This window comes from Topomyia yanbarensis, chromosome 3, assembly GCF_030247195.1.
Source record: "Topomyia yanbarensis strain Yona2022 chromosome 3, ASM3024719v1, whole genome shotgun sequence".
Classification (NCBI taxonomy): Eukaryota; Metazoa; Arthropoda; class Insecta; order Diptera; family Culicidae; genus Topomyia; species Topomyia yanbarensis.
The window spans coordinates 310,604,575-310,629,035 of record NC_080672.1 but is presented as its reverse complement, the minus strand read 5'-3'; the positions used below and the strand labels follow the sequence as shown (position 1 = coordinate 310,629,035).

The following is a 24,461-nucleotide window of genomic DNA, read 5'->3' as shown; positions in this document are numbered from 1 at the left end:
GGGCAGCGAACTGCAGAGGCCCCGTTTTTGCCACACCGTGATCTGTCGCTGGAAAACTTGCAAACGGGATGGGATGAGATGCGCTTAGAATGCTACCTGGAAATACGTTCCACTCCCAACCGCTGCGTTCCAACCAGGTGGCAACCTCATTGGATCTTGGGCGGTAAACCCTCGGAATAGAAAGAGATCGAACGAGGAAGTGTGATGCTGGCATACTCTGCATTGGGCGCCGGAGACGTAGGTAGAGTCAGTTTGATCCAAGTAGTCACTCGACGCGGAGTAGAGTCGGGATCTGGATTGTCTGGAGGAAATTTCTACCAGAAAATCCCACGAACAAAGAACGGAGAGTGATTTATTTATGTTTCCGCATTTGAGATGAATGTCGTAGATGTTTTAGAACCTCAATCTTCTGCTAGTTGCTTGTAGCTGAACTAGAACTTCATTATTGTTTATCCGTTATTTATTTTGGAATTTTGAAACAATTTGCAAGAAAACGAACATTTGACGGTAGGGAACAAATCCTTTTTCCATTTTAATTTTTTGGAATTATTTTGTACTGTACTATGTATTATATTTTCGGTTTCCAAATTATTCGTCAATCATGAACCATCGTCTTTGTCATTATTACATGCATATATGCTTCGGAAATAATTCCTTATGGAAATATGGAAATTCCGAATCAATTTTTTTGTACGCTGCGTAATAGCTGTGCGGTAAAAATATGGCTATTAGCCGAGATCACCTTATTTAAATCGTCATATATTGCAATGATATTCTGAATCAATCAAGCTTATGAACGACATTATTTCTCAACGTGTACAATCCGCATCACTACTTTCACAAATAAAATTTTATGTATCTAGCCGTCAACTGAGAACTCGTAATTTATTCCAAGAACAATCTTTTAGGACAAACTATTATTATGAAAATTGTGCAATAATCGACCTTTCCATGTCCAGAAAACAAATTAAATTTGAACTTAATCGTAGAAATTATGTATAGTATATAAGGGGCCGTACACAAATGACGTAGCTTTTTTTCGGCGATTTTTGACCCCTCCCTCCCCCCACGTAGCATTTGGTCACAAAATTCTAACCTCCCCCTCGTAAATAACGTAGCATTTACCTACCCCCTCCCCCTCGTCCCATGCAAAGCGCCCGGGAGATGAAAAAAATTACATATGTTTTTCAATTATTTTAAATACATGTCCTTTCAAAATGTTTGACGACTTTTATCAACATTTTCATTATAACAGCAAATTGCGCGCAAAATAAGCCCATTTCATGACAAATATAGTGTTGATAGTTTTGTTTTGAATTTTATAAGTCAAAGGGAGCATGAAGAGAAGTTCTCTCAGTTCACAATCGTGCAGCCGCCAATGATTGTAAGAAGCATACGTTCATCTAAATTACTAAGTTTTGTTTGGTTGAATCCGAAGTGAAAATTTAATTCAGCTTTCAAACTAAGTCTACTAATTAGCAACATTAGCTAACTAATGTAGCAAGTTAAATCCGCATACAAAATCTTTTTGTATTTTCGCGAACTTGCAATTCCGCGAATCGTATAATTTACCTCATGAAAAAACCGCATCAAAAGTAACTTGTTTGAATTTAAATTTATTTCTCTTGGGAATGGATGATCATTAAATTGTTTTCTCTAAACAATGGGTTTTAAACTTAATGCTACGTCGCACAACTTCTGACACTACCCTCCCCCTCGTCACACTTCGTCACAAATTTGGTATACCCTCCCTACCCCCCAAAATGCTACGTCATTTATGCATGGCCCCTAAGCAAATATTGTAATACCATGTCGTCTACAAATGCTTGACGAAAAATAAAAAGAAATCTTAACATACCAAGAAAAATACGAAAATTAGTTATCTCTGTAAAAGCAAATGTTTTGCACCTATTCTTCTGAAAAGTCACACATTTTTATGTACGAAGGTGATTCAACTCGTTTCCTTGAAACGATGAAGAATAGTATTGCCGAATTTCGCTTTCTTTTCCACAGTAAAGCTTCATCCACGCGGGCATGGCCCTGCCTACGCGTATTTCAATGCACAGTATGTATGTAGAAGGAATCATCCCAGAATAAATATTCATCGAAAGTGTTTGCGTGCAAAATATTATGAGCTCATCGCTTCGAAGCTCGGGTAAAGCTCACCGGCTGCGAATAGCCAATTTTAAGGTGATAAGTGTAAGTAGACGCGAATGTAGAAATGTACGAAGAGTAGGTAAGAATGATATTGCGCCAAAGTCAGTGCATGTAATCTTCGAATCTTTAGAATGGTTAAACACGATCGTTGTCTCTTTACTGCATCGCTATTGTATGTAAAATTTTGTCTGCTTCAAAATTATTTGTTGAATTAATGAAATCCCTGTATTTTTTAGATTTGAAATTTTTCCTTTCTTACAGCCATCTTGGTTTCAAAATAGCTTCCGACCTCAAATATTCCTCGTCAAGCCTTCATATTTATTGGGTTTTAGAGAATTCCACTAAACCGGAAGTTGCCATCACTTTTCCCAAAATCATCTAAGTTTTTTTGCATTCAGTGTAACGCGTTTTTTACACGGTTTTCGCAATTAAGGCGGGTTTTTACAAGACACGTATCCCAAGTATAAAAAACCCTTAGCGCATTTTTCTAAAATTTAATATGTAAGTTCACTTCAAAAAGAAAATGGAAAAAATATTTCTGGAGCTAGATTTAAGCGTTGCGTTTTAAAGTGAAGTAAATGTGTTGGATGGTATATTAATACACAGATCATCAAGTAATCCACCTAGTAGTGAGGTAATAGAAATCTTTTATAATTCATATTCATGTTATATTCGTGGCATAACCGGGAGCATTTTTGATTCCCAAGACTCTAATAAAATATCCTCTGTTGTATGATTTAGGTTTTACTGGTCATGGTGCGAAAATGACCAGTGGCATTATTTATAATCAGTATTAAATTAAAAAAATTATGTTCACTGTTTTCGTTTTATGCAGTTTATTATTTTTTTCGCTTCATATATTTTATTTAGTTTCTTAATTTTACCAACTTGCATTTAATTCATTTAATTCGTTTTATTTATTTATTCATTTTCTTCATCTAATTCATTTGATTAATCAAATTCCTTTAATTCATTTAATTCCTCTAATTCATTTAATTCATTTAAATCATTCAATTAATTTAATTCATTTAATTCACTTAATGCATTTAATTTATTTAATTCATTTAATTCATTTAATTCATTTAGTTCATTTGATTCATTTTATTCATTTCGGTTATTTTATTAATTTTGTTCAGTTTCTTCATTTAATTTATTTGATTCCTTTAATTCATTTATTTTTTTTAAACTTTATTCATTTTACTAATTTATTTTCACTTTATTCACTTTACAATGAATCGACAGCCACGATTTTGATATACTATGTGTCGACACTGAAACATTGCTTGAAACCAGCGGCAAATCAAGGAGGATGATCCGTTAAGAAATTTTAAACTACTTATAATTTTAAAGTAGCAACCCCTTACTGCATACTACTACCTAAGCCTATACAAGCCAAAAAATTTTTTGGCCCTCTTTGGCCGAGATTAGGTTGCCGATTTTTAGAGCGATTGCATAACCTGAAACAATGAGAATGGCAAAAATGTGCCAAAGTCAAAAAAGTCAATCTTCGACAAATTTTTTTTTCGAGATTACATCAAATCTCAACGTTTCAGGATACAAATTTGATTTTGAAATTTTCCCTTACCCCCCCTTTGAGAATTTTTCATTTCAGTTTATATGGGAATTTGCTGGTCGCACTCTTCAACCCGTTACTCCGGAACCAGAAGTCCAATCAACAAAAAAAAAAAAATAGAAGCCGATGGGAAGGTTGCACCTTTCATTTGAGACTAAGTTTGTGCAAATCTGTCCAGCCATCTCTGGGAAACAGAGGTGACATTTTTTTCTACATACTCACATACACACACAGATATTTTCCGATCTCGACGAACTGAGGCGAATTGCGTATGGCATTCGGCCCTCCGGGCCGGGATTAGTTTGTCATTTTTAAGAGCGACTGCATAACCTTTCTATATGAGAAAGGCAAAAAATGTTTTTTCCGGAAATTTTAGCTTGCATAAATTATTGCAGTGATATGCAGTTTGAGAGAAAAGCAAAAATGTTCGAATAATCGAGCCAATGTCTTCAGATTTGACTCATTTTCTATGCAAGTATTCAAGTATTTGAGTATTTAAGTATTTAAGTATTTAAGTATTTAAGTATTTAAGTATTTAAGTATTTAAGTATTTAAGTATTTAAGTATTTAAGTATTTAAGTATTTAAGTATTTAAGTATTTAAGTATACAAGTATTTAAGTATTTAAGTATTTAAGTATTTAAGTATTTAAGTATTTAAGTATTTAAGTATTTAAGTATTTAAGTATTTAAGTATTTAAGTATTTAAGTATTTAAGTATTTAAGTATTTAAGTATTTAAGTATTTAAGTATTTAAGTATTTAAGTATTTAAGTATTTAAGTATTTAAGTATTTAAGTATTTAAGTATTTAAGTATTTAAGTATTTAAGTATTTAAGTATTTAAGTATTTAAGTATTTAAGTATTTAAGTATTTAAGTATTTAAGTATTTAAGTATTTAAGTATTTAAGTATTTAAGTATTTAAGTATTTAAGTATTTAAGTATTTAAGTATTTAAGTATTTAAGTATTTAAGTATTTAAGTATTTAAGTATTTAAGTATTTAAGTATTTAAGTATTTAAGTATTTAAGTATTTAAGTATTTAAGTATTTAAGTATTTAAGTATTTAAGTATTTAAGTATTTAAGTATTTAAGTATTTAAGTATTTAAGTATTTAAGTATTTAAGTATTTAAGTATTTAAGTATTTAAGTATTTAAGTATTTAAGTATTTAAGTATTTAAGTATTTAAGTATTTAAGTATTTAAGTATTTAAGTATACAAGTATTTAAGTATTTAAGTATTTAAGTATTTAAGTATTTAAGTATTTAAGTATTTAAGTATTTAAGTATTTAAGTATTTAAGTATTTAAGTATTTAAGTATTTAAGTATTTAAGTATTTAAGTATTTAAGTATTTAAGTATTTAAGTATTTAAGTATTTAAGTATTTAAGTATTTAAGTATTTAAGTATACAAGTATTTAAGTATTTAAGTATTTAAGTATTTAAGTATTTAAGTATTTAAGTATTTAAGTATTTAAGTATTTAAGTATTTAAGTATTTAAGTATTTAAGTATTTAAGTATTTAAGTATTTAAGTATTTAAGTATTTAAGTATTTAAGTATTTAAGTATTTAAGTATTTAAGTATTTAAGTATTTAAGTATTTAAGTATTTAAGTATTTAAGTATTTAAGTATTTAAGTATTTAAGTATTTAAGTATTTAAGTATTTAAGTATTTAAGTATTTAAGTATTTAAGTATTTAAGTATTTAAGTATTTAAGTATTTAAGTATTTAAGTATTTAAGTATTTAAGTATTTAAGTATTTAAGTATTTAAGTATTTAAGTATTTAAGTATTTAAGTATTTAAGTATTTAAGTATTTAAGTATTTAAGTATTTAAGTATTTAAGTATTTAAGTATTTAAGTATTTAAGTATTTAAGTATTTAAGTATTTAAGTATTTAAGTATTTAAGTATTTAAGTATTTAAGTATTTAAGTATTTAAGTATTTAAGTATTTAAGTATTTAAGTATTTAAGTATTTAAATATTTAAGTATTTAAGTATTTAAGTATTTAAGTATTTAAGTATTTAAGTATTTAAGTATTTAAGTATTTAAGTATTTAAGTATTTAAGTATTTAAGTATTTAAGTATTTAAGTATTTAAGTATTTAAGTATTTAAGTATTTAAGTATTTAAGTATTTAAGTATTTAAGTATTTAAGTATTTAAGTATTTAAGTATTTAAGTATTTAAGTATTTAAGTATTTAAGTATTTAAGTATTTAAGTATTTAAGTATTTAAGTATTTAAGTATTTAAGTATTTAAGTATTTAAGTATTTAAGTATTTAAGTATTTAAGTATTTAAGTATTTAAGTATTTAAGTATTTAAGTATTTAAGTATTTAAGTATTTAAGTATTTAAGTATTTAAGTATTTAAGTATTTAAGTATTTAAGTATTTAAGTATTTAAGTATTTAAGTATTTAAGTATTTAAGTATTTAAGTATTTAAGTATTTAAGTATTTAAGTATTTAAGTATTTAAGTATTTAAGTATTTAAGTATTTAAGTATTTAAGTATTTAAGTATTTAAGTATTTAAGTATTTAAGTATTTAAGTATTTAAGTATTTAAGTATTTAAGTATTTAAGTATTTAAGCATTTAAGTATTTAAGTATTTAAGTATTTAAGTATTTAAGTATTTAAGTATTTAAGTATTTAAGTATTTAAGTATTTAAGTATTTAAGTATTTAAGTATTTAAGTATTTAAGTATTTAAGTATTTAAGTATTTAAGTATTTAAGTATTTAAGTATTTAAGTATTTAAGTATTTAAGTATTTAAGTATTTAAGTATTTAAGTATTTAAGTATTTAAGTATTTAAGTATTTAAGTATTTAAGTATTTAAGTATTTAAGTATTTAAGTATTTAAGTATTTAAGTATTTAAGTATTTAAGTATTTAAGTATTTAAGTATTTAAGTATTTAAGTATTTAAGTATTTAAGTATTTAAGTATTTAAGTATTTAAGTATTTAAGTATTTAAGTATTTAAGTATTTAAGTATTTAAGTATTTAAGTATTTAAGTATTTAAGTATTTAAGTATTTAAGTATTTAAGTATTTAAGTATTTAAGTATTTAAGTATTTAAGTATTTAAGTATTTAAGTATTTAAGTATTTAAGTATTTAAGTATTTAAGTATTTAAGTATTTAAGTATTTAAGTGTTTAAGTATTTAAGTATTTAAGTATTTAAGTATTTAAGTATTTAAGTATTTAAGTATTTAAGTATTTAAGTATTTAAGTATTTAAGTATTTAAGTATTTAAGTATTTAAGTATTTAAGTATTTAAGTATTTAAGTATTTAAGTATTTAAGTATTTAAGTATTTAAGTATTTAAGTATTTAAGTATTTAAGTATTTAAGTATTTAAGTATTTAAGTATTTAAGTATTTAAGTATTTAAGTATTTAAGTATTTAAGTATTTAAGTATTTAAGTATTTAAGTATTTAAGTATTTAAGTATTTAAGTATTTAAGTATTTAAGTATTTAAGTATTTAAGTATTTAAGTATTTAAGTATTTAAGTATTTAAGTATTCAAGTATTTAAGTATTTAAGTATTTAAGTATTTAAGTATTTAAGTATTTAAGTATTTAAGTATTTAAGTATTTAAGTATTTAAGTATTTAAGTATTTAAGTATTTAAGTATTTAAGTATTTAAGTATTTAAGTATTTAAGTATTTAAGTATTTAAGTATTTAAGTATTTAAGTATTTAAGTATTTAAGTATTTAAGTATTTAAGTATTTAAGTATTTAAGTATTTAAGTATTTAAGTATTTAAGTATTTAAGTATTTAAGTATTTAAGTATTTAAGTATTTAAGTATTTAAGTATTTAAGTATTTAAGTATTTAAGTATTTAAGTATTTAAGTATTTAAGTATTTAAGTATTTAAGTATTTAAGTATTTAAGTATTTAAGTATTTAAGTATTTAAGTATTTAAGTATTTAAGTATTTAAGTATTTAAGTATTTAAGTATTTAAGTATTTAAGTATTTAAGTATTTAAGTATTTAAGTATTTAAGTATTTAAGTATTTAAGTATTTAAGTATTTAAGTATTTAAGTATTTAAGTATTTAAGTATTTAAGTATTTAAGTATTTAAGTATTTAAGTATTTAAGTATTTAAGTATTTAAATATTTAAGTATTTAAGTATTTAAGTATTTAAGTATTTAAGTATTTAAGTATTTAAGTATTTAAGTATTTAAGTATTTAAGTATTTAAGTATTTAAGTATTTAAGTATTTAAGTATTTAAGTATTTAAGTATTTAAGTATTTAAGTATTTAAGTATTTAAGTATTTAAGTATTTAAGTATTTAAGTATTTAAGTATTTAAGTATTTAAGTATTTAAGTATTTAAGTATTTAAGTATTTAAGTATTTAAGTATTTAAGTATTTAAGTATTTAAGTATTTAAGTATTTAAGTATTTAAGTATTTAAGTATTTAAGTATTTAAGTATTTAAGTATTTAAGTATTTAAGTATTTAAGTATTTAAGTATTTAAGTATTTAAGTATTTAAGTATTTAAGTATTTAAGTATTTAAGTATTTAAGTATTTAAGTATTTAAGTATTTAAGTATTTAAGTATTTAAGTATTTAAGTATTTAAGTATTTAAGTATTTAAGTATTTAAGTATTTAAGTATTTAAGTATTTAAGTATTTAAGTATTTAAGTATTTAAGTATTTAAGTATTTAAGTATTTAAGTATTTAAGTATTTAAGTATTTAAGTATTTAAGCATTTAAGTATTTAAGTATTTAAGTATTTAAGTATTTAAGTATTTAAGTATTTAAGTATTTAAGTATTTAAGTATTTAAGTATTTAAGTATTTAAGTATTTAAGTATTTAAGTATTTAAGTATTTAAGTATTTAAGTATTTAAGTATTTAAGTATTTAAGTATTTAAGTATTTAAGTATTTAAGTATTTAAGTATTTAAGTATTTAAGTATTTAAGTATTTAAGTATTTAAGTATTTAAGTATTTAAGTATTTAAGTATTTAAGTATTTAAGTATTTAAGTATTTAAGTATTTAAGTATTTAAGTATTTAAGTATTTAAGTATTTAAGTATTTAAGTATTTAAGTATTTAAGTATTTAAGTATTTAAGTATTTAAGTATTTAAGTATTTAAGTATTTAAGTATTTAAGTATTTAAGTATTTAAGTATTTAAGTATTTAAGTATTTAAGTATTTAAGTATTTAAGTATTTAAGTATTTAAGTATTTAAGTATTTAAGTATTTAAGTATTTAAGTATTTAAGTATTTAAGTATTTAAGTATTTAAGTATTTAAGTATTTAAGTATTTAAGTGTTTAAGTATTTAAGTATTTAAGTATTTAAGTATTTAAGTATTTAAGTATTTAAGTATTTAAGTATTTAAGTATTTAAGTATTTAAGTATTTAAGTATTTAAGTATTTAAGTATTTAAGTATTTAAGTATTTAAGTATTTAAGTATTTAAGTATTTAAGTATTTAAGTATTTAAGTATTTAAGTATTTAAGTATTTAAGTATTTAAGTATTTAAGTATTTAAGTATTTAAGTATTTAAGTATTTAAGTATTTAAGTATTTAAGTATTTAAGTATTTAAGTATTTAAGTATTTAAGTATTTAAGTATTTAAGTATTTAAGTATTTAAGTATTTAAGTATTTAAGTATTTAAGTATTTAAGTATTTAAGTATTTAAGTATTTAAGTATTTAAGTATTCAAGTATTTAAGTATTTAAGTATTTAAGTATTTAAGTATTTAAGTATTTAAGTATTTAAGTATTTAAGTATTTAAGTATTTAAGTATTTAAGTATTTAAGTATTTAAGTATTTAAGTATTTAAGTATTTAAGTATTTAAGTATTTAAGTATTTAAGTATTTAAGTATTTAAGTATTTAAGTATTTAAGTATTTAAGTATTTAAGTATTTAAGTATTTAAGTATTTAAGTATTTAAGTATTTAAGTATTTAAGTATTTAAGTATTTAAGTATTTAAGTATTTAAGTATTTAAGTATTTAAGTATTTAAGTATTTAAGTATTTAAGTATTTAAGTATTTAAGTATTTAAGTATTTAAGTATTTAAGTATTTAAGTATTTAAGTATTTAAGTATTTAAGTATTTAAGTATTTAAGTATTTAAGTATTTAAGTATTTAAGTATTTAAGTATTTAAGTATTTAAGTATTTAAGTATTTAAGTATTTAAGTATTTAAGTATTTAAGTATTTAAGTATTTAAGTATTTAAGTATTTAAGTATTTAAGTATTTAAGTATTTAAGTATTGAAGTGTTTATGTATTTAGGTATTTAAGTATTTAATTGAAAATCGACGAAAAGCACGTAGGTCCATTTGGAAACAAAATTGAATGATAAACAGTTGAGCAATCAGTAAAAAAGTAGTACACAGTAGTTGGAGTTGCTTTGAACGTTATTCCAGAATCGGTGTTTAGTGTTAAAATCGCCGATTACGAAGGGTTTCAACAGATCTCTTGTACGTTTTTTAAAATCTCCTTTCAAGAAGTTTGTTTATTCGTCAGTTCATTGAAAAGGCAAATATTTTGCAGCAACAAAATGATACCGAGATCGGTTTCAATTTCAACACCCAAACACTCGATCACCTTGAAGTCAAAAGAAGGCAAAATGCGATGTTCGGTTCTGCGATTTACTGCTATTGCGATTCTCGACTAATGCAACAATTGGATTAAATCGATGAATAGCACAAATCGAGTTATTCTTCAATTTAATATTTGGTCTAAAGGAAATTGGTTACAACGGCTATATGTAAAATATACCCTCAAGAAGTTGAAAAATTCATCTTCGCACATTTTAGTGAATTCTAATTTCATAAATTTGATAATTTAAAATTATTATTAAACAACAAATTAGTTACAATTTTGTTAGCAATTTCCCACTCAGTCTTAAAAACTTCATACATGGAGTATGAAATTAGCATTGCAGTTGTCAATTGAAACATTGCTTGCTGCAAAGATTTAATCTTTTTTCTGCTATGCTCTCTATATTCAATGGTTACGTTGCGTTGTGTGGACACGAAATTGGTGGCACGGCTATAGTCTTTGTTTTGTTGCGTTACCTGCCACCGAAGCATAAAATGAACCACCATTGTAGGATGGTGTGGCGGAAATCGAAGATCCTTGTATTGGTGAAGAAGTTGTTTTTCTGTTCGGAATCTGTGAACATGGCTAAACAAGTTTTATTAACAAATACCTGAAGAAAAAGGCAATTTTTTTTATTTGTTTCTTTTGTTGATTTGTAGGAGTAATTTTTCCTCGAATAGGACATGCCCAGAAATTCGATTTTCGGTTTCTACGACAATTGGCGCACTCCAAATTCTCTGTAACTTCTTTCACTGGACAAGCATACTTTGTGTGCAAATTATCACCACAAATCATACATTTGGAATCTAAATGGCAGTTTTAGTGCCGTGTCCAAAGCCCTTGTATTGACTATACTGGGTCAGATTTTGGATTCTACTTCCGTGTCGTTTATAGTATTCCCCACTTTAGCAACATGTGACCATAAAAAGTGCTTTTTTAATACTTTTGAATCATTAACCTCATTCAAGAGCGGATCCAGAAAAAAATTTCGGAGGGGGTCCGAAATTTCGATTTTGAAATGTTTCTTGCACAATACCTAATATGTAATACCCGTCATTTAATTAAAATCAATTTTGGTGGTTTGGAATGTTTTTAAGTTTAAAGCGAATTTAAAATAGAAACTTTTTTAAAATTTCTCAAGAAGTCAAAAAATTACGGGGGGGGGGGGGGTTCGGACCCCCAGGACCCTCCCCCTGGATCCGCCAATGACCTCATTACGGTTAAAATGAATTAATTGAAGCACCTGGATAATTCCAGAGTATGTTGGTGGGTTAATTCTGTGAGTCTTTCTCTTCACAAAGGAAGAAGTGAAGCTAAGTCATTTCTTCAATACTTTGGATATTTAGTCCAAACTTTGACTTTACAGCAACTCTTTCAAGAGAGCCTTGAATAAATAAATAAATAAAAAAATGAAAAGTCAAATTTATGTAACTTCTGCGTAAGATACAGGAGAAGTCGTTTGTGGCCAATCAAGTTCTCCGCGGCAACTCGACATTCTCCTCTTCGACCAATCTGAAAAGAGGCTTTCACGAAGGAACGTCCAAAGCTCAGTTCGAATAGCCATTCGGAGATCACCACTGTAATCGGCGTCGGAGATTTGTGTTTCTTTTCATTGGCATTACACACAATGTGAGAAAATTTACAAATATCTTCGATAAAACATCGAATATGTTGCTAACATAAATTGAATTTTCGGGTGAAGAAGTTAGAGTTTTTACATTTCTTATAAAAGAAATGTATAGAATTCGCTCAAACTTTCAAGATTTTTTTCGAGGCCCGGAGGGCCGAGTCTTATATACCAATCGACTCAGCTCGACGATTTGGGACAATGTCTGTGTGTGTGTCTATGTGTGTGTGTATGTAACGGACAAATTCTCATTCATGTTTCTCAGCAATGGCTGAACCGATCTTATCCAAACCAATTTTAAATGAAAGAACTAAAAAACAGTATGAACGCTATTAATTTGTTTTTGATTCTGATGTTTGGTTTCCAATTCCAATGATTCTGATGTTTGAATGCGTAAAAATGGCGTTTTTTGCAGTTTTTTTGAATTATCTGCCGAAATCGACAATATAGATTAACAATTTATATATTTTTAGACAACTTTAACGAATACCTTTGGAACAAGCTATAGATTGTTGAAATCGGACTATTATCAAAAGAGATATTTAACATTAAATGCGGACGAAAGATTTTTATCATTTCCCATTGCCAGAAATATGACCAAAAACATGTAATCTATTATTAACGCCAAAACGGCTTATTTCAGGTCAATAGTATCTTCGGAGAATATAATGGAGGCAATATGCCCTTTCTTTTGGTGTTGTGCTTTTGCAGATTAATCCTCCTATGAGTGAGATATTTTCACAAATTTTCTTGGAAGTGATTATATCGAAATGATGCCTTCAGCAAATTTGTAGACTTTACTGAAGACTTCAAATATCTATTTTGAATACTTTAAAAGTTATGGCTTGTTGTTTGTGGATTACTCTTTGTCGCCTATTTATTGTTCAATATAGTAATAATCCATTGAAATAAGCCAAACATTATTTCGATAAATCGAATTTTGTATTTCATTTTTCTATCTACAACCGCTAGAAATAATCACCGAACACTTCCAAGTTGTCTGGGAGGAACTTGATAACTTATCAGTACAAAAATGTTCATTTGTGCGAACCTTCTGACTGCAATTTTTCTAACTTATAACCATCGGATCGATCTGAAACATATCGGAAAATGAAAAGCGAAATAAATAACTCCAAGCAACGGCGTAACCAAGAGAAAGTTTTGGGGTTTAACACCATACAACCCCCCCCATCACAACCAACAAAAAAATATTGGATTGAAGTTGAAAATTTATTTATTTAATTCAATATTACAATAACAATTATCTGATCCGTAGATTGATAACCTGTTGTTGTAAACATCATGAGGACTTTTGATAAATTGTCGGAATGGGGTCCTCCTGATATGTAACTGATCTATTGGTCTTGATTTCACAGTTGTCTAATAGCATCAATATCAAATTCCTGCCTGAAAACATTCCAATAGAAAATTCCAGAGTTCTGTAATCAATCATAATCCTCAGATTTATTTCCAAATTGAGCTCGTTTTTGTAGAGATGTACTGTAATAAGGGTCTTTATTTAATAGGAAGCGAAGTAAAAATTGATTTACTGTCTATGAAACATAGAACTGCTCACCAAAAAAGTGCATAACTTTCAACATTTGCTAAAAATGTTGTTGTCTTTCTCATTCACTCTAAAATTCGTCAATCTAATCCCGACCCGGAGGGCCGAAAGTCATATGCCAATCGCTTGAGTTCGTCGAGATCGGAAAATGTCTGTGTGTATGTGTGTGTGTATGTGGAAAAAAATGTGACCTCTGTTTCTCAGAGATGGCTGGACCGATTTGCACAAAGTTAGTCTCAAATGAAAGGTACAACCTTCCCATCAGCTGCTATTGAATTTTTTATTGACTGGGCTTCCGGTTCCGGAGTTACGAGTTGAAGAGTGCAATCACACAGCAAATTCCCATATAAACTGAAATGAAAAATTTTCAAAATCAAATTTGTATTTTTGATGCCAAATGACTTTAGAGTGCATGAAACATTGAGATGTTTGACAAAAATTGACTTTTTTGGACTTTGGTACATTTTTGCCTTTCTCATATAGAAAGGTTATGCAATCACTCTAAAAATCGTCAATCATACTGGCCCGGAGGGAGTATGCAGTAAGGGGTTGCTACTTTAAAATTAAAACTAGTTTAAAATTTCTTAACAAGTTGAAAATTTTCGTCAAGACCTGGACCTCCCGGATCATTCTCCATGCTCCGCCGCTGGTTTCAAGCGATGTTTCAATATCACATAGTATCTCAAGATCGTGGCTGTCGTTCCGTTGTATGTATGTGCAAATCGTACTGAACATGTAATATTCATTTCCACCATTGTATTGAACATAACCAGCCATGGAATCGTAGTCTGGACAAATGAGACAAGCACAATTGCACCACTAGGTGGATTAAAACAGGTTTTTATTTTGGGAATGCGTCGAGTTGAAACGAAAACGTAATATGATTAATAACGAGGATAACACTTTCCAAATATAGAGAGAGATTTATGAAAAATAACGATTTCCATTCGATTCTAGCAGGTTCTGATCGATTTTGATGAGCATTTGATTTTTGTTGTATGACCAATTATATGTAAAGGTCAAATGTTTAAAAACAGTAATTTGAGGTCAAGATAGCAACATTTTGAAACCGCCAATTTCGGAGGTTTAGTATCTTCGATGAGTTTTACAAACGTTAAACAGCGCATCATTTGATAAAATAATTTTGACGGTATATCGTCCAAGAAGTATTTATGGTGAATTTTCTCAGGTTAATATTCATGACTACAATAAAGTCTCAACAAATTCGCTAAAGACACGAACTCTGTTACTATTTTCTGAAAAAATAATTTTGCATAATTTTAAAACTTCAAAAATTACGGTCTCGGAATTATGCCGTTTGGACAGTATGATCGATTTTCACCAAATCCCCACCAAACCGAATTTCTGGCTACGCCGCTGACTTCAAGTAAGTAGAAACAAAGTCGTTCTACACTCGTTCACAAGAAACTTCTTCGAACGCTGAATATCTATTATAATACATTGAAACCCCGATTTTATCAGCCAAATATGAACCTATCTTTGATGGGCTCTAGCAGACGAACAAGACTGAATTCGAGTAAATCCTTTCTTGAGCATGTTTTCCTTATCATGAAGATGGAAATATGCAAAAATAAAAAGTTCATCATAATCAGAAATAGTTATCAGACTACATCAAGGGACCGGAAGATTATTTTAACAGCTTCAGTTTATTATAAAGAAAAAAATGCCCGATTTAGTCAATGTCCCCATTTTGTCAGCCTAAATTACACCATGAGATTGATAAAAATGGGTCTTTATTGTATGTATTATTCACTGTGTTTCACATTAATAGATACATTTCATTTTTGGGGATTTTTTTATTGCATCGAACTACAACAATTTTTAGGTAGCTTTCAGGGGGTAATTTTATAGACTTCTTCCAAAATTTGGCGAGCCTATTCCAATTCGTATACCAATTAATTGGTATACTTAAGGGTTTATATGTTGCAGATAGAGAAAATACTGAAATTTTCAGCTTTTTTCCTACACAATATTACGAAAGCTTATTAATACATTTTTCCTAATAAGTTTGTGAAAATTATAAACTATTTGAATTTTTTTAATAGTTTAATTTTTTATTTAACCGTGATTTTTAATAAATAGTGACCATCGCTTCACAACGTAATCTATTTTTCATGGCTTGCGGTGAGCACGATCTCTCGAATTGCTGAACTGAAAATTATGGAATAGAAATTAGTTTTTAGTATCCTTAACAGATTTAACTCGCCGCGCAGATAGCTCTGAATTAGACCCGCTGGTGTCCTAAGACGATTTCGCTAGATTTTCAGAGCACTGTGCACCCAGTGCATTAACGCAAATGACGGAAGGATATCAAAAAGTTTCGTGAAAATGAAAATTCCCGTAATGATGATGATTTTCCCAAACGCTTCGTTTTCGAGAGGTTTTTATTTGTTCTTTGGCATTAGGATTAGCGATAATAATTCAAATCAAGGATACTACTGGGAAGTCACCTTTAGAAAAAGTCGATGCCGAAGTAAAATTTGGAACTATGCACGCATGCACTTCAGAGATAACGTGATATCAGGAGCTGCGATTTCATTTCAACGCTTTTTTGTGAAAGGGCGATACTTACAAATGTAAACATAAGGCTTTTTTCATGCATGCGAATGAGGGCTTTGAAACGCAACAAATTTACCTAAAAATTTGATTCTACGGTATTGCTTTCTTAAACTACAGCAAAAATACAACGGGCGAAACTGTATTTTTATTTGTTTATTTAAAGTTTCACCCTCCACGCTCCATGCAAACAAACAGGGCGATACTTTTTTTGCTAGCAGTTTAGAAGCGAAACTGTCATTTTCGTATTTTTTTAGGATTATCAAGCTGATACCAGCTGTAAATAGTAACAATGATCGCTATTGAAAAAAGATGGGTGGGTAATGTCTGCGACATAACCGGAGAGATGTAGAATACATAAGGAACACGTTCTTCAAATATGTTGATATTCATTGGAATTTTCGGACAGAAGGTGATTTGGGCGAGGAATATTTCAAATTATTCTTTACAAAAATGATGGTGGTCCTGAAAAGGACCGTTTTTGTTGGCGTTGTTGGCCTTGGTGGGGGAGATGCGCTGGCTTCGATTCTCGTTGGATGCTTCTGACTTCTTACTATTTCCGGGCTTAGCTGTTGTCCAGGAGGCGATTCTGACATGATTGGTGTAGGTGTAGGTCGTCAACCGGTTATAATTTTTCAAGCGTTGTTTACATTTGAAATTAAACCACTGGATCAATTAAAGAAAGTATTGGTCTGTGATATGAAAAGTACGAAATATATCTTCGGGTTTCTGCATTGACGTTTTTGACAAATACAAGATCAATGCATGTGCCTGCAAGTGTAGTTGCTTGTGATGGATCAGAGATCAAACGAAGCTTGAGACATTCATTCATGAAATGAACAAATTTCAAATTCTCTTGTTTTGAAACATCTATGTTGAAGTCGCCTGAAACGACCATTGGAACATTTTTTCGAGCGTATGGAAATAAATTACGTGTAACGAAAAATTGCTTTTCTTTATAAGTTGTATCTGGTGAAATGTATATAGCAACCAGCAACGTTTTAGTACCTTTTAGCAAAATTTCCGTTGCACAAATGTCACCGTTATTATCAGCCAAAGATAAATTCCCATCATACTCCTCACTAACTTGTTCGATTTCATGAACAACAGCCATAGGAGATGCAGAGGTTCTCTGATAAATTGCAACACCACCAGCTCTAGAATGGGGGCGCTTGGATTCAGCAATACAACTAAAACCCTTTATATCCACAGTAGAACAATTGTTCAACCACGTCTCACTGAGGGCTAAAATATCAACTTTGGTTAGTAAATTATCAGTTGAAATATCTAACGAATGAGCTTGTAAACTTTGTACATTGTGACTTACTAAGCTACAACTATGATTTACCGTTTCAATGAAATCCAGCAATACACCACTAATCGTCGGCAGCTGATGATTTGAAAGACGTACAAGCTCTGTTCTCAGTTCAGCAATACGGGGTGAATTACTACCCTTGCAATGATTAAATTTGAAATTATTTTTCGAGTTAGTCAAATAAAGCCCATCCATTGATGTGACTCGTGACAGCCCAACATAAACCAATTGTTGTTCTAGACCTTTGTCGTAGTCAAATACAACTTCAGAGAATGTACCTCCCTGCGATTTGTGTACTGTAAGCGCACACGCACTAACGACCGGAAATTGAACTCGTTTGCAAGTGATCTTACCAAGCTTAATGCTGGCCGATCGCTTTATAATAGGAACCCAACCAAATTGCAACTGAGCTGGTTTAGAGTACACTAAAGGACGAGATTTTATTTTCAAAGTGGCACCGATAATATCACTTTCAAATTTCATCCATAGTCGGATAATTCGTTCACCCGAATCATCATCGCAGTGCTCAATGAATTTGAGTTCCCCTATAGCACCATTAACCATCCCATCTTCAACGTCAATGTTGGTGGTGATCATATAGGGCATTCCGGTCGTTAATCGCAATAAATAAGGTAGACCACCTGTTTCCACAACGCTCATTTTATGAACTTTACTACGAGCGCTTGCTAACTGTTCAGCGTTCGTGTAGCCTGTGAAAATATCGTCTACAATAAAATCGTAACCCTCCCGATCGCGTAATGTTTCAGTATTGTACGTTTCTACATCAATGTTGCGATGGAAGAGACGTATAGCATTCGGTACATTTTGCCTACACCACTCGGCTGTTCGGAATCGACTCTCAATCCGCTCAGTTTCTGAGTCTGTAAGTGTCTCGCCATTGCCAATTTTAGTGAGAATAGTGGAAAATTGAATATCGGATTGCCGCATAACTTGCTTTAATGGAAAGAAATTCAGGGACTGCCACAGCACAGGACCATGAATAGAGTTTCTACATGATTTGTAAACTGGTCGAGCATTGACAGGTGGTAATTGACGAAGATCGCCACAAAATATGAGGTGAATTCCGCCAAACGGATCGTCATAGTTTCCGGTGATATCTTGCAACCGAGAGTGAATGATATTTAGCACATCTGCACCTATCATACTAACTTCATCAATAGTGATCGCTTTAACGCCATTAAAAGCATTACGATACAGTTGAAGAGTTTCAAACCCAAGTTTTGAATTATTTCTGCGAGCCATTGTAATGCGAAAAGCGGAATGCACTGTGGTGCCACCAATAGCTACAGCGGCTTTGCCCGTAGATGCACAAGCAACATATGCATTTTTCAGTGAATTATGTGCCTGACTGAAACGATTATATGTCTCCATCAGTATGCGAAGTGTAAACGTTTTACCACATCCTGCAGGACCAGTGAAAAATATCTGCAAAGGTGTGTTCGTTCCGTCGAAGCTGTGCAAGATATCAATTAAATGTAAAATCAAACTTCGTTGTTCTACATTTGTAGTCCTGACTAGAGCACAATAGTCTTGCTTACTCATAACATTGGTACGTTTCTTAACGACCGCTGCTAGAGCACCACTAGGCAATTGTTCAATATCGTCATCGTTGGGCTCCATGATAATAGCCCGTACGAATTCATTGTGTTTCTCGTTGGCTGCATTTTGAAGATCGTCACTTTCACTTTCTTCAGTTATACGAAGATATTCCTCGACGACTTGTTCGAGATTAATATCACAATCATATTGTTTCAATTTGTTCAATATGAAAGTTTCGTTTTGGTTATACAAGTCAATGAATTTGTTACGATCAAGAATATCGCAAGTTTCATTCCGGAATGGTAGAAATAGAAGTACCATTTCACGCTTGTAATCGTTTAATTCTGTCATTTTATATTTTCTCCACCGGATTACTCGAGGTATACTTCGTTGTTTATATGTGTTACTACTACTTTTATCCTTCGTGTAACACGCTACAAAATCTGCTAAACAAATATTTACGAGACCCTCGCGCTTCTCATATTTCTGTATTATGTTCAGCGTCCACACATCGGTCGAATCATCATCGATGCCTTCCTCGTCCATTTGTTTTGTGTGTTTTCTAGATTTTATACGTTCATGTGGCCACATTGTTGGTATAAATTCAACTTGTCTGCTGGCTTCTGACATTGGCTGCCGTAGTAAATACCAAGCAGCTTCCTGGGCACACATTTCTACTGAATTCAGCATTTTAATACTGACCTTCTTCAGTAGGGCAGCGTAATCTTGATCAGGGTATTCTTCTTGTAACTTGACTAATTCAAGATGCAAGCTACTAATGCCTCTATTTGTTTTGTTTACATATTCAACTACATACGCAGCACATGAATATTCGTCCATAATAAATTGAAGATCCATGTTCGACTGTAGTTCGTTGGCAACCCATGGATGGTATGGATTAGTCCATAATTCTTCCATGCATCGTTTCAAAAGAACTGTGGGTCGTTGCAAAGAAGCACGAATAACATCCAAATAGTTATCGTACGAACAATTGCAGTCAGAAAGATAGTCATCCAGTGTTGCATATACCTTAATATTCAATATTTCGCGCATTTGCCTTGCTTTTGATGTTAGCTGATTACGGCGCGAATTATTCGATGCCATCGGCAACAAAATTCTAGTTCGATCCATGGGCCAATAAGGGATATTGAACCGACATTGTTTTTCATTCCGCTTGTAACACGTAAATGTATGTTTATGAATCTGATTGCCATTGGCACTAACAGAACATAGAAAATCTATAAGTTCCACTGTAGCAGGCATATTTTCTGAATTTGTTTCTTGAGGATCATTATTTAACCACAGCAATATGTGAGCATGTGGACTACCACGGTGCTGAAACTCTATTCGTTTGAAATAATCAACCACATAATACTCACCAAACGGACTATATCGTCGAGAAGAGAGTATGTTCATTAAAGTATCAACCAACCTGTTAAAATAAATGCAACAGGTTACAGGATCCTCATTAACAAGCATAGTTCGCTGAAGAGCACTTAATTGATCAATGGGATCTGTTAAGTCGATATTATGCTCACCGGAAAGTTTATGCAAAATTCTCAACAAATTAGGCCATCGAGTTTCATTAGCACTCAATGTCATGAACGCTGTTGGTCGGCCAAGTTGACGAATCATGGCAAAGACATCACGTTTGCGTTGTTGCCAATATTGGACTGAATTGGGGATAGACTTGAGAAATGACAAGTTACGCTCAATGCAAGTCTCCAAGAAATTTCGATCCTTCAACATCGCACGGGTAATATTTGCAGTTCCCATACATTTAAATGTATTTTGCAAACCATCAGAAACACGAAGGCGAAGTATTTTTACGGCCATATAAAGTAAATGTTGTGGTTTTGCACCTCGTCTATCGCGACGTCTAAGTTCACTTGTAGCCATCATAAAGGCGGTTACATGAACATCAGCTTTAAAGGAACGTGGATGTCCAAAATAAATATCAGGAAAAGAAAGTTCCTCCCCAAATTCATCAAAAATTAATGACAAAGGTACTCTGTTCTGGCCGGGTGCAATCTCCAAACACTTGTCCTCATTCCAAAGAAGCGTTTGTTGTTGCCCAATCAATAACTCATAGTCGCTCGAAGTATCGATGGTTTCCAACTCGTCAGCTTCAGAAAGTGCTGACGATGGTTGATCAAGCCCATTCAACTGATCTTGATTGATAACTATGCCATATCTACGATATAACGGAGTATCAACAAGATACTCGAGCCACTTATTCACTGTATTCTTCTTTATAAACCCATTTAAATAAGAAGATTTGTGAATTAAATGCTTCTTTATACTAACATTGAACGCATAATCGTCATCAATGTTTCTTGGGAGTACGCGAATCATATCAGGTACATCCACTGGTACATTAATAATCTGGCCCATTATTGAATGACTACCTGCAGCATGACGTAAACGTCGGATTTGCATAAAAGGTAATCGTGGAGAAATCAATCTTTCACTAATGGGATCGAGAGGAGGTAAACCCGCAGGACGAACTGGATATACAAATCCATTCGTTGTAGCCAGCTTTGGCACTATGCCACGCTTCAAACTGCTACGACATGTCTGACAAACCCTGAACCCCTCCGCAGATTCAAAAGATCCCATTCTGAGTACATTTTCCTCTACACTGCTGATCGTTTTTAAATCACTTTCGAACCATAAACGGTCGCAAACGCTACACGCTACACCAAAATCGTTATCAGTAAATCGCCTTTTTAGTTCTTTGCTAGCCCTTTCATAGATACGCACCATATCTATAATTAAATAATAATAACAATCAATAGTTGGAACTAACATTTTTAAGTAGATAATGTAAATTAAAATATTTCCCATAAACGTAGAGATGAATTTCAACGATCAAACAAACGCACATGTTCTACTTTTTTAGAAATCCCCGGTAGCTTCGCATACTACACACACTATATTGTATTTCGCAATTAAGTTTTAACTGGATTGGGGGTCTGACAGCGCAAAATTTAAAAAAAATTGAAATTTTCATTTTTACATATTTCGGATCTCTATGATAAGAAAAACATTCTAAAGAAAGGATTTACTCGAAATCAACTTGATTCGTGATAAAATCGGGGGTAGACAAAAACGGAAGCTGATAAAATCGGATGCTGATAAAATCAGGTCTTCACTGTAGTATGAATTACAAAAAAATGCCAAAAGTTGTTAGGAAATCTTTATTGAAAGTTTCTTCGTGATCCAAATACACTGAAAATATTTCTTTTACGCCTTTAAAACGATAAACGTTAGATGGTTGACATTTTATGATGGGGTAACGCGAATAACTTTTTAAAAGGGCATAATAACACGAATTATTTTTGTTAGAACAAAATTCCAAATATCTCGAAAACTATGCCATTTTGGAAGATTTTTGTTAATGTTGGAGAGAGAATCGCCAAAATCGAAAATGAAAAAAGCAATTTTTCCACACCGAGTGTTAGATCTCTATAAAAATCAATCAGCTTATGAAAAATGTTGTTACAGTACTGCTGATTGATTTTTATGAAAATCTAACTCTCGGTGTGGAAAAAAACTGCTGTTTTCGTTTTCGAATTTTGCCTATTGTTTCTCCAACCTTAAAGCATTTTGATTTAAAATACCTAGAAATATATTCTGTATAAAATTAGTATGAAATTTAAAAGCATCTATAAATATATTGTTAGAAAAACTTTTTACTGATTAGTTCTCCATCATGCATACTCATTCAAAATGTTTCTTTTCTCCTTAAATGTTTGTTGAACAAAATATGAAAATTCAAAAAAATGGGTTTTTTGCATTTAAATTTTGAATATACATTGTTTTGTGAAATGACACATTTTTTTCAGTACATATTTTTTCGTATAGAAATATTCCTTCCCTTTAACTCATTCTCAGATAGTTTTGCTGTATAAAATAGAATAATCGACCAAAAAATTTTGGAAATTAGTGTACCTATAAACGTTTACGCCCTTTTGAAAATTTGCTCTTGTATCAAAATAATGCAATTGCCAGAAAAAATCATGAAGATTCATAAACCGAACAAAACTGCAAAGTTGGTCATATTTTGCAGTCGGCCGGTTTCTCATGAAATCTCTTACTCTCACCAATATTTTTTCTGTGTCGAAATTTGCGCGCTAGTTTTGTATTCTAGTTGCAGTTGAATCGTTTCGTTTTTTCCTATTTGCAGAGTGGGCAACTAAAGCGCATCTTGTGAACATGCTAGAGAATCAACTTGTGCATTATTTACACCAGGTGCGCTTTAGTTCCACACGCTGAAAATAGGAAAAAAAAATCGAAAGGCGCAAGTTCACTATTTCGATTTTCAACTGCAACCAGAATATACTGTTTTGGGAACGAAGCAATGATACCGTTTAACAATTGATTCACAAACATTTGATTTTAATTCGAGAATAAATGATATCACTTATAAGACATTTAGATAATATCATAGGATAATGGCGAATGACCAACCCAATTAAATCCCCAATAAATATACAATGTCATAGGAATGTCTTAACGCCTGGTATTGAAATGTAGCAAGCGAATGTAATAGTATCACTACATGAGTGTAACGTTGTGTTTGAACGAACTTTCTTAAATAACTGTTAACTACAGACTCATTACAAACAGACTTGCGGAGACAAAAACAGTTATACTAGCAACCATGAATATATACAAGCCTACTTTTACATGAAAAACTTGCTCGTTTGGCTGCACTTTTTGACAGTGCGTTTGGCTGCAATTTTGTGACACTTTGCTAGTCTGTGTGTAAAGTCTGTACTATTAACCAATAAATAAATAGAACATACCAGTAATGCATCCAATCGAGTGTTCTTCACGAATCGCGCTTGCTCCTGAAGCCAACGGACTTGGCACCACTTCGACACTCGTTCGTTCATCCACTTCTTCCTCCTCCGCTCGCCTCGTCTGTGCCAACGGACTTGGCACCACTTCCACTTCTTCCTCCTCCGCTCGTCTCGTCTGTCCATCCATCTCCACTCGCCCCACACGGCGACTCGGTCCTCCTTCCTGCTGCTGCTCTACTCGCCTCGAAAAGCGACTCGGCTCTCCTTCCTCTCCTTCACAGGTCGATGGAGGCACCTGCCTCTTCCGCTTGCGGTAACTTGCCGCATACTTAGCGTTCAAAGAACGAGATCGTGCCATTTGATACGACTCACTCGTTAGCCAAGTCCAAAATGAATAGCTACTGAGTCGATGTTCATTCTTTTTATAACATTTGCAAAGTTGATGGAAGGCCCGCCTTTTGCATCACAACGAAAAATATTTTCTCATTCTTTTTTGGTGCGGCTTTCGTTTGCTGACAGGATTGCCATGCTCACTGAATTTCTGAAATATCAGAATTTTTTCTCTATTTGCAAAACAAAAACCGATATTTAAATATCGATAACAAATTTCCGAAAATTTCTGATTTCTAGATTAAATATTCTACATTAAAAGATGGGTGGGTAATGTCTGCGACATAATCGGAGTGTCGTAACTACACTTGTGACGTTA

General features: G+C 30.6%; 1 protein-coding gene across 1 annotated transcript; it reads right to left on the bottom strand.

Annotated features, from left to right (window-relative positions):
• Positions 1-84: 84 nt before the first annotated feature.
• Positions 85-24,110, bottom strand: LOC131688047 (uncharacterized). The gene is made up of 3 exons (XM_058972174.1): positions 23,756-24,110; positions 17,078-21,712; positions 85-314 (listed from the first exon to the last, which is right to left on the bottom strand). The coding sequence occupies exons 1-3, from the start codon at positions 24,108-24,110 to the stop codon at positions 85-87; spliced, it is 5,220 nt and encodes a 1,739-aa protein (XP_058828157.1).
• Between the last annotated feature and the right edge of the window lie 351 nt (positions 24,111-24,461).